The 13,552-nt window shown below is 36.8% G+C and overlaps 1 protein-coding gene across 1 annotated transcript; it reads left to right on the top strand.

The window, feature by feature from the left end:
* The first annotated feature begins 278 nt into the window (after window positions 1-278).
* Window positions 279-1,217, top strand: LOC110565846 (olfactory receptor 4K3-like). The gene has a single exon (XM_021663621.1). The coding sequence runs from the start codon at window positions 279-281 to the stop codon at window positions 1,215-1,217; it is 939 nt and encodes a 312-aa protein (XP_021519296.1).
* The last annotated feature ends 12,335 nt before the right edge of the window (window positions 1,218-13,552 follow it).

Below are 13,552 nucleotides of genomic sequence, written 5' to 3'. Positions count from 1 at the left end.
ATACTCCTCTAAGAGGAATTTACTGATAAAGCAACTACATAGAAATCATACTTGATGCTTCTCTTCTTGAGCAGTTATACTTATCTTATTAGCTTTCATTAGGGCAGCAATCATTCTCAAAATGAACCAAGAATTGTGTTTACAATTAGCTTCCTATTTCAAGTATAAATGTTAACTTTCAATATGAACGTCATATTTAACTAAGTAGCTCATTTTCTACATCCTTCTAATTAATTTTTCTTTCGCTTCAGGTTTTTTCTAAAGAAATAGCTAATAAAATGTATGGAGTGAATCAATCCGTGGTAACAGAATTTGTGCTTCTGGGACTTGCCCACTCACAGAGTACTCAATTCTTATTGTTTATGATGTTTCTGATGCTTTATGTAGTCATTGTGTCTGGAAATATTGTCATCATGTCCTTAGTAACCACTGACCCCCATCTCCATTCTCCTATGTACTTCTTGTTGGCCAACCTGTCCTTTATTGATATGTGGCTTTCTTCAGTCACCACTCCTAAAATGATCACAGACTTTCTCAGAGAAAACAAGATCATTTCCTTTTCAGGCTGTATGTCTCAGGTCTTCTTCACCCATTGCATCGCTGAAGGAGAGGCAGTGCTATTGGTGGTTATGGCTTATGACCGCTATGTGGCCATCTGCAAACCACTCCACTACTTCACCATCATGAACATGAAAAGATGCACTGGGCTGGTGTTGACTTCCTGGATGACTGGATTTTTCCATGCCATGAGTCATCTGGTAGTGATTGTACATCTGCCCTTTTGTGGACCCAAGGAAATTGATAGTTTTTTCTGTGATATGCCACTGGTAATCAAGTTAGCTTGTATGGATTCCCATGACTTGGATATTTTCACAAATGTTGACTGTGGGGTTGTGGGCATACCCTGCTTCATTCTGTTGCTCATATCCTACACATATATACTTAGAACTGTACAACAGAGCTCTAAAGCCGGGGCATCTAAGGCCCTGTCCACGTGCACTGCCCACATCATGGTTGTGATGATCTTTTTTGTACCCTGCATCTTCATCTATGTGTGGCCCCTCAGTATCACCTGGTTAGACAAATTTCTTGCTGTGTTTTACTCTGTTTTTACACCTCTCCTAAATCCAGCCATCTACACAATTAGAAATAAGGAGGTGAAAAATGCTATGAAAAGGTTGATAAATAACTATTTGGATTCCAAAGGAAAGTCCTAATATCCAGAAATCTGCACTAAATAGTTCACGTTACTGATGCTGGCCTCACAGAAAATAAGTTTAAAACAGGGAATTTACTTGTATCTATTTTTTACCACTCTACCAAATCAGGTATATGTTTAGTATATTTCTAAGAAAATGATGCTTAATAATCAGTCATCAGAATATTGTGAATTATTCACTGAATAAAGATGTGAATGATCCTTTATACACATATGTAAATTGAACATTTTCTTATATCTTCCATAAACCAACACAATGTTTGCTTTCCAAACGTGTATGTTTCTCCTCTGCGAATAATAACATAGTAAACTTCATTTGAATATAATTCTAGATATCACATTCCCAAAACTTTTGATTTACCCCTTGCCAAACTGTAATATCATCACTTCGGCTTAGCACAGATATCTCTCTATCAAAATGCTAATAGGGTTACAAAGAAAAAAAATTAAAGTCACCACTCCTAAAATGATCACAGACTTTCTCAGAGAAAACAAGATCATTTCCTTTTCAGGCTGTATGTCTCAGGTCTTCTTCACCCATTGCATCGCTGCAGGAGAGGCAGTGCTATTGGTGGTTATGGCTTATGACCACTATGTGGCCATCTGCAAACCACTCCACTACTTCACCATCATGAACATGAAAAGATGCACTGGGCTGGTGTTGACTTCCTGGATGACTGGATTTTTCCATGCCATGAGTCATCTGGTAGTGATTGTACATCTGTACATTATTGTACATTATTTCAGAGACTTGAAATAAGACAAAAGTAATAGACTACACATGGAATAGCAGTGAACTTTACTCCATATCCGTTTTTAACTCAATGAGCAAAATTTTATAATACAAGTTTATTAATGAAGCCTGCTCATATTTTCTAAGTTTTCTCAGTCATGAGGAATGAAATTTTATCATGAAGCTATTAACATTTATGTAATATTTCAAAATATAATTCTGTAAATGATCATGTGCACAAATTCACTGGTTTTTGTTACATTTTCTTTTGGTTTTGTTTTTGGAGACAGGATTTCTCTGTGTAGCCTTGGCTGTTCTGGTCTTGTTTTGTAGACCAGGGTGGCCTTGAACTCACAGTGATCTGCCAGCCTCTGCCTCCCTGAGTGTAAAAAATTCAAGAATGTGTTTAATGTTTAATTCAAGAATGTGTTTTAATTCATTCATTAATAGATAACAAATCTCTAACATATGGATTTATAAGAACTTGCACTGTGCTGTCGCCCTATAGTTGTTTGTTTGTTTGTTTGTTTGTTTGTTTTTTATGTCAGGACATTTGGAGGTCTTAAAATAGCACTGGTCATTTCCATTGATCTTAATTTCCCACCATGACAAGATGATATGACCCTATTGCTGAAACCACAATATATTTTGGCTCTAAGACGCAGAAAAATCGGTTTCAAAGTGACAGAGATACTTCTGAGATGGCTCAGAATCATAGTACTAGAAGGTGCTCTGTGGGTCACTGGAGAAGACAGCACATCAGTGGTGTTATCTGTCTCTGGAGTCTGCATGGAATGAAGGACCAGCCAAGAAACATGTGCTTACTGGTGCAATAATGGCATTGCTCCTATGGAGTAACCCACCACATTCTGGTTATATCTGAGGCTTTCTCCATGGGAAGGATTTTATGACCAGACCCATATTCCTGATCAAATGCAAATAACTAGGAATATGGACTCAGATTCAAATTCCCAAAAAATGAAACTACTACTATTAGTTTGCAAAATAGTCCTGTTATCCAACTCCCTTTAAATACTCAAGATTGTAATCATATATCTGTGCTGTTCTCAACCTTAATGAAAGAAGATTTAAGAAGTGGGCAGTAATTAATATGGAGAGAGAAAAATATTAAAAGCTCTGAAAAGACAATTAGACCCCAATAAAACTGTTTATGTTTTTGTACTTTTTGACAATTATAAGTGTGCCTGTAAAAAAAATTATCTCTCCAAGTACAAATATAAAGATGTCCTATGAGATAATAGAAGATATTTTACTGAATATATTATTTATCTTGGAATTGTCAATTGAGTTTTTCTCTTTCTGGGTAGCCTTAGTTTGTGTATAGTTGGCCAAAAAGCACTCTTAGGTATATCCAAAATATGCACAAGTATACATCAAGGACATTTGCTCAACCATGTTCATAGCAGCTTTATTCATAATAGCCAGAACCTGGAAATGACCCAGATGTGTTCCTCAACTGAGGAATGGTTACAAAAACTGTGGTACATTTACAGAATAGTATACTACTCAGCTATTAAAAACAATGAAATATTTTATTGTAGAGGATTGTTTTAACAATTCTGGGTTTCTTGTTATTCCATATGAAGTTGAGAATTTTTCTTTCCAGGTCTGTAAAGAATTGTGTTGGTAATTTAATGGGAATTGCATTGAATCTGTAGATTGCTTTTGGTAAGATAGCCATTTTTACTATTAATCCTGCCAAGCCATGAGCATGGGAGATCTTTCCATCTTCTGATATCTTCTTCTAATTCTTTCTTCAGAGACTTGAAATGTTTTTTCATACAAGTCTTTGACTTGCTTGGTAGGGTTACACCAAGGTACTTTATGTCATTTTTGGCTATTGAGAAGGGTATTGTTTCCCTAATTTCTTTCTCAGCCCTTTTGTCTTTTGTATACAGGAGGGCTACTCATATTTTAAAGTTAATTTTGTATCCAGCCACTTTGCTGAAGGTGTTTGTCAACGGTAGGAGTTCCCTGGTTGAGTTTTTGGGGTCAATCATATATACTACCATATCATCTGCAAATAGTGATAATTTGACTTCTTCCTTTCCAATTTGTATCCCCTTAACTTCTTCAACTGTCTTATTGCTCTAGCAAGGACTTCCAGACCTATGTTGAAGAGATATGAAGAGAGTGAGCAGCCTTGTCTTGTCCCTGATTTCAGTGGGATTGCATTAAGTTTCTCTCCGATCAGTTTGATGTTGGCTACAGGCTTGCTGTGGATCAATGGAACTTAAATGAAATAAACCCACACACTTAGGGACAATTGATCTTTGACAAAGATGCCAAAACCATACAATGGAAAAAAGATAGTATCTTCAACAAATGGTGCTGATCTAAATGGCTGTCTACATGTAGAAAATGCAAATAGGTTCATACTTATTACTCTGCACAAAACTAAAGTCCAAGTGGATCAAAGACCTTAACATAAAACCACACATTAAATCGGTTAGAAGAAAAAGTGGAGAAGACCTAGAACTCATAGGTACAGGAGACAACTTCTTAAACAGAACACCAAGAGCACAGGCTCTAAGAGCAACAATCAATAAATGGGACCTCATGAAACTGAAAAGTTTCTATAAAGCAAAGGACACAGTCATCCAAACAAAACGACCTCCTACAGATTGGGAAAGAATCTTCATGAACCCTTTATCTGACAGAGGGCTAATATCCAGTATATATAAAGAACTAAAGAAGGTGAAAAGCAGCAAACCAAATAATCCAATTAAAAAATGGGGAACAGAGCTAAACAGAGAACTCTCTGTAGAGGAATATTGAATGGCAGAGAAACACTTAAAGAAATGCTCAGCATCATTAGCCATTAGGGAAATGCAAATCAAAATGACCCTGAGATTTCACCTTATACCCATCAGAATGGCCAAGATCAAAAACTCAAGTGACAACACATGCTGGAGAGTCTGTGGAGAAATGGGAACCCTCCTCCATTGCTGGTGGGAATGTAAACTTGTACAACCACTCTAGAAATCAATCTGGTGCTTTCTCAGACAACGAGGAATAGTGCTTCCTCAAGATCCAGCCATGCTACTCCTAAGCGTATATCCAAAAGAGGCTCAAGTACACAAAAAGGACATTTGCTCAACCATGTTTGTAGCAGCTTTATTTGTAAAAGCCAGAAGCTGGAAACAGACCAGATGCCCCTCAAATGAAGAATGGATGGAGAAATTGTGGTACATCTACACAATGGAGTATTACTCAGCAATTAAAAATAAGGAAATCAAGAAATTTTCAGGTAAATGGTGGGACATAGAAATGATCATCCTGAATGAGCTGTCCCAGAAGCAGAAAGACACACAAGGTATATACTCACTCATATAGACATATAACGTAGGATAAATCTACTAACATCTGTATATCTAAAGAAATTAATCAAGAGAGAGGACCCTAACTAAAACGCTCAATCCCCATCCTGAAAGGCAAAGAGGATGGACATCAGAAGAAGAAAACAGGAAGCAAGCTAGGAACCTGCCACAGAGGGCCTCTGAAAGGCTCTGCCCTGCAGACTATCAAAGCAGACACTGAGACTTATGGCCAACTGTTGGGCAGAGTGCATGGAATCTTATGTAAGAAGTGGGAAATAGTAAGATCTGGAGAGGACAGGAACTCCACAAGGAGAGCAACAGAACCAGAAAATTTGAACACAGAAATCTTCCCAGAGACACCAACCAAGTACCAGGCATAGAGATAACCTAGAACCCCTGCATAGATGTAGCCTATGGCAGTTTAGAGTCCAAGTGGGTTACATAGTAATGGGAAGAGGGACTGATTCTGACATAATCTGATAGGCCTGCTCTTTGATCACTTCCCCCTGAGGGGGGAGCAGCCTTACCAGGCCACAGAAGATGACAATGTGGACACTCCTGATGAGATCTAATAGACTAAGATCAGAAGGAAGGAGAGGAGGACCTCCCCTATCAGTGGACTTAGGGAGGGGCATGCGTGAAGAAGGGGGTGGGAAGGTAGGATCCAGAGGGGAGGAGGGAGGGGCTTATGGAGGGATAGAAAGTGAATAAAGTGTAATTAATAAAATAAAATAAAATTCTAAAAAAAAAACAGAAATGAATAAATCCCATAAAGAAATACAGGAAAATGCAACCTACTAGTGAAGAAAATGTCCTAACAGATATTTACAGAACATTTCACCCAAACACAAAAGAATATACTTTCTTCTCAACACCTCATGAAACCTCTTCCAAAACTGTCCATATACTTAGTACAAAAAAGTCTCAACAGATACAAGAAAATTAAAATAACCTACCCATACAATATTTGTGCACCGTAAATTAAAGTTTCACTACATCAACAGGAACAACAGAAAGCCTAAAAACTTATGGAAAATGAACAATTTGTATTCAATGACAGCTGGGAAAGGAAGAAATAAAGAAATTGAAGACTGAGCTTAATAAGAATGAATGCACAACATACCCAAACTTATGGGACACAATGAAAATAATTCTAAGAGGAAAGTTTATGGAACTAACTGCCTTCATAAAGAAAATAGTGAAGGAAATTAGTGAGCAACTTAACAGAACACATAAAATCTCTGTAACAAAAGAAAACACACCCAAAAGGAATAAATTGCAGTAAGTAATCAAACTTGGGGCTGAAGTCAATGAAAAAGAAACAAAGAGAATAGCACAAAGAATCAACAAAACAAAAAGTCAAAAAATAATGAAAAAATCAACACAATAGACAAACTTGTGCCCAAACTAACTAAAGGGCAGAGATAATATTCAAATTAGCAAAATCAGAAATGAAAAGGGGGACATAACAACAGACAACAACAACAATAACAAAAAAAATAAAAAACAGAGAATCATTAGGTCTTAGATCAAAACCTATGCTCCACCGAATTGGACCATCTAAAGGAAATGGATGATTTTCTGGATCAATTTCACCTACCAAAGATAAATCAAGATCAGGTAAACAACTTAAACAGTCCTATAACCACAAGGGAAATAGAAGCAGTCAGTAAATGTCTCCCTACAAAAAAAAAAAAAAAAAAAAAAAAACAGGTCCAGGTGCTTTTAAAACAAAATTCAATGATACAGTCTAAGACAGCTTACACCAAAACTCCCCAAACTATTCCACAAAATAGAAACAAAAGGAACATTGCTAAATTCAATTTATGAATTGATAGTAACCCTGATACTTAAAACACACACTCAACAAAACAAAATTTTAAAAAAAGAGAATTTCAGGCTAATTTCCCTCAAGAACATTGATGCAAGAATGCTCAATTAAGTACTAGCACATCAAATCCAAGAATGTATCAAAAACATCGTCCACCATGACCAAGCAGGCTTCTTTCAAGAGATGAAGGCAGTGAATGGCTCAACATAAAAAATATCAATGTAATCACCATACAAAAAATCTGAAATTAAAAAAAATCACATAAGTGACCAAAAAATTGTAGCATAGAACCCCTGAAGCTGATTAACAGTTTCAGCAAAGTGGCTGGATACAAAGTTTACTCAAAAAAATAAAAGAAATTCAGAAGCCCTCCTGTAGACAAAAGACTAAATGGCTGAGAAAGAAATTAGGGAAACAACACCTTTCACAATAACTACAAATAACATAGAGCACCTTGGTGGGACTCTAACCAAGCAAGTGAAAGACCTATATGAAAAAGAAAAAAAAAATCAAGTCTCTGAAGAAAGAAATTGAAGAAGAAATCCAAAGATGGAAAGAACTTCGATGCTCATGGATCAGTAGGATTAACATAATGAAAATGGCCATCCTACCAAAAGCAATCTACAGACTCAATTCAATTCCCAGCAAGCAGAAGTAGAAACACACACATGGTATGAACTCACTTAGAAGTGGATATTAGCCATGTTATATAGGATAAACATATTAAAATCAATAATCTTAAAGAAAGTAAACAAGATGATGGAGAGTGGGTGGGACTGGGAGGGCTTAAGGGAGGTGGCTACAGCTGGGATACAAAGTGAATAAACTGTAATTAAAATAAAAAGGAAAAATTTATTAGAAGATGAAAGAGACAAGCCAAAAAATGGGTGTAGCATTAAAAAGAAAAAGCTAAACAGCAAGAAAGACCTTTAGAAAGATGCTTAATCCTCATTCAGAAGGGCAATCAGGATAGATATCAGAAGTGGGAGAAGACAGGAAACAAGACAGGAGCCTACCACAGAGGCACTCTGAAAGACTCTACCCATCAGGGTATCGAGGAGATACTGAAAATCATAGACAAAATTTGGGCAGAGTGTAGGGAATCTTATGAAAGAATGGAGGGATAGAAAACCTGGAGGGGAGAGGAACTACACAGGGAGTCCAAAAGAGACCAAAAAAAAAAAAAAATCTGGGCCCAGAGTCCCTGCAGAGACTGAGAAATCAACCAAGGACCAGGCATGGAAAGGACCTAGACACCCTGCTCAGTCTCCATGGGGATTCCATGGAGAACAGGAGCAGTCTCTGACATGAACTCAGTTGCCTGTTCTTTGATGACCACCCCCTGGTGAGATGGACTTACTAGGCCAGGGCGAAATAGGATCCAGTTAGTCCTGATGAGACTTGATAGGCTAAGGCTAGATAGTAGGGGAGAGGGTCCTCCCCTATCAGTGAACAGAACACCAACAGCACAGGCTCTAAGAGCAACAATCAATAAATGGGACCTCATGAAACTGAAAAGTTTCTGTAAAGCAAAGGATACCGTCATCAAAACAAAACGACTGCCTACAGATTGGGAAAGAATCTTCACTAAACCTTTATCTGACAGAGGACTAATATCCAGTATATATAAAGAACTAAAGAAGCTGAAAAGCAGCAAACCAAGTAATCCAATTAAAAAAATGGGGAACAGAGCTAAACAGAGAATTCTCGACAGAGGAATATCGAATGGCAGAAAAACACTTAAAGAAATGCTCATCCTCATTAGCCATCAGGGAAATGCAAATCAAAACGACCCTGAGATATCACCTTACACCCATCAGAATGGCCAAGATGAAAAACTCAAGCGATAACACATGCTGGAAAGGTTGTGGAGAAAGGGGAACCCTGCTCCACTGCTGGTGGGAATGTAAACTGGTACAACCACTCTGGAAAGCTATCTGGCGCTTTCTAAGACAAATAGGAATAGTGCTTCCTCCAGACCCAGCTATACCACTGCTAGGTATATACCCAAAGTTTGTTCAAGTACACAAAAAGGACACTTGCTCAACCATGTTTATAGCAGCTCTATTTGTAATAGCCAGAACCTGGAAACAACCCAGATGTCCATCAACGGTGGAATGGGTACAGAAATTGTGGTATTTTTATACAATGGAATACTACTCAGCAATCAAAAAGGAGGAAATCATGAAATTTGCAGGCAAATGGTGGGATCTAGAAAAGATCATTCTGAGTGAAATATCCCAGAAGGAGAAAGACAAACATGGGATATACTCACTTATATAGACCTATAAGATATGATAAACATAATGAAATCTATACACCTAAAAAAGATAATCAATTGAGCGGACATGGGGTAAGATGATCAATCCTCATTTAGAAAGACAGATGGGATGTGCTTTGAACGTATGACAGGAGTCTACTGAGCTCATCTGAAAGACTCTAACTAGCAGTGTTTTCAAAGCAAAGACTCATGACCAAACCTTTGGCAGAGTACAGGGAATCATAAGAAAGAAGGGGAGTTAGACTGATGGGGAAAGGATAGGAGCTCCACAAGGACCAAATATATCTGGGCACAGGGTCTTTTCTGAGACTGACATTCAACCAAGGACCATGTATGGCTATAACCTAGAACCTCCACTCAGATGTAGCCTGTGGTAGCTTAGTAACCAATTGGTTTCCCAAAGTGAGGGGAACAAGGACTATTTCTAACAGGAACTCAATGACTGGCTCTTTGGTCTCCCCACCCCCGAAGGGAGGAGCAGTCCTGTTAGGCCACAGAGGAGGGCTTTGCAGCCAGTCCTGAAGATACCTGATAAAACAGGATCAGATGAATGGGGAGGAGGTCCCCCCTATCAGTGGACTTGGAAAGGGGCACGGTGGAGATGAGGGAGGGAGGGAGGGAGGGAGGGAGGGAGGGAGGGAGGGAGGGAGGGAGGGAGGGAGGGAGAGAGGGAGGGACTGGGAGGGAATGAGGGATCGGGACACGGCTGGGATACAGAGTTAATAAAATGTAACTGATAAAAATAAAATAAAAAAAAAAAAGAAAAGAAATAGCCTATAGATTTTGGAAATCTCTGACTGTCCTGACCAACAACTTGTAAAGAAATATCTCATGCCTGGTTCTGGAGCTTGTTTTTTTTTTTTTCTGTGAGTTTTTATGTTTGTTTTATTTTGTTGGGTTTTGCTATTTTTAGATAGTCCTGTGGGGAGTATTGTCAGCCCAAGTGACAGAACTTCATTCAGGATATAAGCATATTTAAGTCACATAAATATAAAGCAATGTTATCTTAAAGCCTATCAAATATCCTTAATGTTATTTATTCCTCACCCTTTCCTCCCTCTTCTCTGTTAGCCTCTCTCCCCTAATCCCAATAAAAGCCCACCTCCTTATGAATCTTTGTGTTTTGTTGTTCTTTGTTCACACTAGAGCTAATTCTCCATCAGGTGTATGACTAGTAAAAATTCTTTCCCATTCTATTGGGAAATTCTTTCCCATTCACTCAGTTAATGTTTTTTTCCCTTTGGCTGTGTGGAAGCTCTTGATTTTCATAAAGTCTTGCTTGAAAATTGTAGGTCTTAATCGATGTGAATAACTTGGCATTCAAATCATATCTACTACCAATGTAAATTCACCTATAGGACCTAAATATCACTTCTTTTATTATATTCTTATTTATTTATATAGTATTAAATTTAAAATAAAAATAAAATATTTTAATTGTTTAACTATGTATGTTTTACATAAATATAATGGGAGGGATATTGGGCACGTGGCTTATTAGATTAAAAGGCTTCCTATGCAACTCTGTCCACCTGAGTTCAGTTGCAAAGCACTTGATAAGTTGAAGAAGAGAACCAACAACACAAAGTTGTTCTCTAATTTTCATAAACATATAAGGACATATATACATATATGAGTGTTTTTGTGTGTACATATGTATATATTTATATTTATATATATCATCAATATCTACAACATATATACATATATACACATTATTAATGTCTATGAAATAGTAAAATAGAACTTTAATGGAGTGTTATTAATTTGACATCCAGTATGTAACTTCCACCACCATATAGAGTCACATATCATACTAAGATGAATCCAGCAAGTGACCAAAATTGCCTACCAATTTGACACAACCGGGTCATGCGCTAGGAAACTGCATTCACAGCAAGGATTTTGTTCTAGTCATATAGCCAGCATATAACCTCTTGTAAGTATAAAACAATTCAATTCACCTATGAAATAGACATATTAACATATCATGATATCAGAAAAATTCTCCTTGGTTATTATTGGTCATATGAATAATTTTGAAAATGAACTAATGTCAATTCTGTGATGACTAATGTCTCTGTAATTTCACAAATAAGTAGCCCTTGGTATCATTCTTAACAGAGAAATCCCTGAGAGATGTCCATAATTATTTTCATGGTCCTCCTATTGCTCAGAATACAGAACAAGTCAATTCACCAATGGGAACAACTTCAGACAGTGAATATAGGTCAGGTGTAGAGAATGTGCTTCTAAGAGACTACATCTGCATGAAATGGATGTCTTCAGGAGCACATGTCACATGGAAAAAAAATATGATCAACGAGAAAAGCATGAGTTTTGTAAGTCATTTTATCTCTCCAACATTCTAAGACAATTCTCAAAATATTTATAGGTATCTTTTCTATCAATTCTATTATAAATGTATTTGAGCATATTTTCTATATCATGCGTCATTTTTAGAAGGCAATTAAATGGCTTCAAAATCTTTTAAACCACCATAATATTCTGTGGATTAATATCAGACCAAATCACACCATCAGTGTGTTAGTGGCTGTATCATTCATTAACCAGTGGTATAAACAACATCCAGCTAACATTACACAAGAATTCTCTGTGTCTCAGTCAGGAGCAATGAGATTTGATTATAGTGTGCACGGTACATAAGATAATTTTTAGTTCAGAATTAGGAAGAAACAGTCAAGTGAATGGAAAGAGGTATAATTCCTGATTATTTCATATATCAGATCAAGGAGGCTACCAACAAGCAAGACATTGGAAGAAATGAGCGTACAAGTTCAAAGATATGAGAACCTATCGCATAGCACCTACTTATGCCTGTAATTCTGACTCTATCCACAATACTTAACAAAATCTAAATACTGACACTAATACAGAGTTTACACTTTTGATACAAAACTTCTACATGGACAATCTTTAATCAGAAGATAGAATAAATACTTGGTTTAAATGGTCCTAAAAAGATCATTTAGTTTGTTTCCTTTTGTTGATTTTTAATATCATTGATCAAAAGGCCAAAGTTAGTGCTTTTCTATTAGAATAGACACCAAGACAAAGGCAAGAATTCCAGATGGAGTAACAGAACATTCTACTGAATCTAGGCCCGCTAAAATACATAGAGCACCGCAGAGAAACAAAGGAACCATGAAGTGTTGTCAGGTGAAAAGAAAAGAGTCAGCATAACTAATACGGCTTTGGCATCTACATAGCCCATAGTTACTGAATAGGTGTATGTCAACTTATAGGGCAGTGGCAAGTATTTTAAAGAAAAGGGATTATGTATGGTTACATATACACAATCTTATATAAAGTGTTCAGTTGAACATTAAAATCATTGCTTAAAACAGTAAAAACTATTCTTTTAAAACATACAAAAAAGTACAGGAAAAGGAAACAATTCTTATGGATTATTTTACTACAAATACTTTGAGTAATAAAGTAATGTCATTTTGTTTGTGCATAATAAGAATGTCTTTCTAATTCATCAAATATGTAGCACTTGGTATTTTTCTTAACAAAACAATTGCTAAGATATGTCTAAGATAATTACATCCCAGTCTCTCATTTTGTTCAGAATACAGAACAAGTGAATTAACCTATGTGACAAGTTCAGTCAGAAACTATACGTCAGGCTAAAAGAAAATGCTTCCAATAATAAGCCTCTGCGTGTCGCAGATGTCTTCACAAGCACACATCAGATGGAAGAAAATGTGATCTTGGGGGGAAAAAAAGAAACATGTGTTTGTAAGTCATCTCATTTCTCCAACATTTTTCCCCAGGATTATTCTTGAACATTTCTAGATATCTCCTTTATCAATTCCCATTACATGTGGATTGAGCAATGCTGCTTTATGTTTTATCATTTTTATAAAACTCTTAATGACTTTGCGCTACCTTTTCTAACCAAACAGAAGTTTCTACGGTTTGCCATCAATGCAAACACCACCAGAACAGGCACACCCTCAGTATATTAGGGCATCACATCACCATTCCTTTCCTAATGATCAGTATAATCAACAAAATGCTAACAATGAACAAGATTTGCTGTTTCTTAATCAGATCCAGTATTGTTCACTCATAGAAAAGACTGTAGATAAGTTAATTTTCCGTTCAGAAATAGGAGTAA

This window comes from Meriones unguiculatus, chromosome 18 (assembly GCF_030254825.1).
Source record: "Meriones unguiculatus strain TT.TT164.6M chromosome 18, Bangor_MerUng_6.1, whole genome shotgun sequence".
Lineage (NCBI taxonomy): Eukaryota > Metazoa > Chordata > Mammalia > Rodentia > Muridae > Meriones > Meriones unguiculatus.
The sequence above is the reverse complement of the archived record's forward strand: the minus strand, read 5'-3'. Positions and strand labels throughout refer to the sequence as shown.

Coding starts and splice junctions, on each gene's coding strand:
- LOC110565846 (XM_021663621.1), top strand. CDS start 279: ATGTATGGAGTGAATCAATCCGTGGTAACAGAATTTGTGCTTCTGGGA.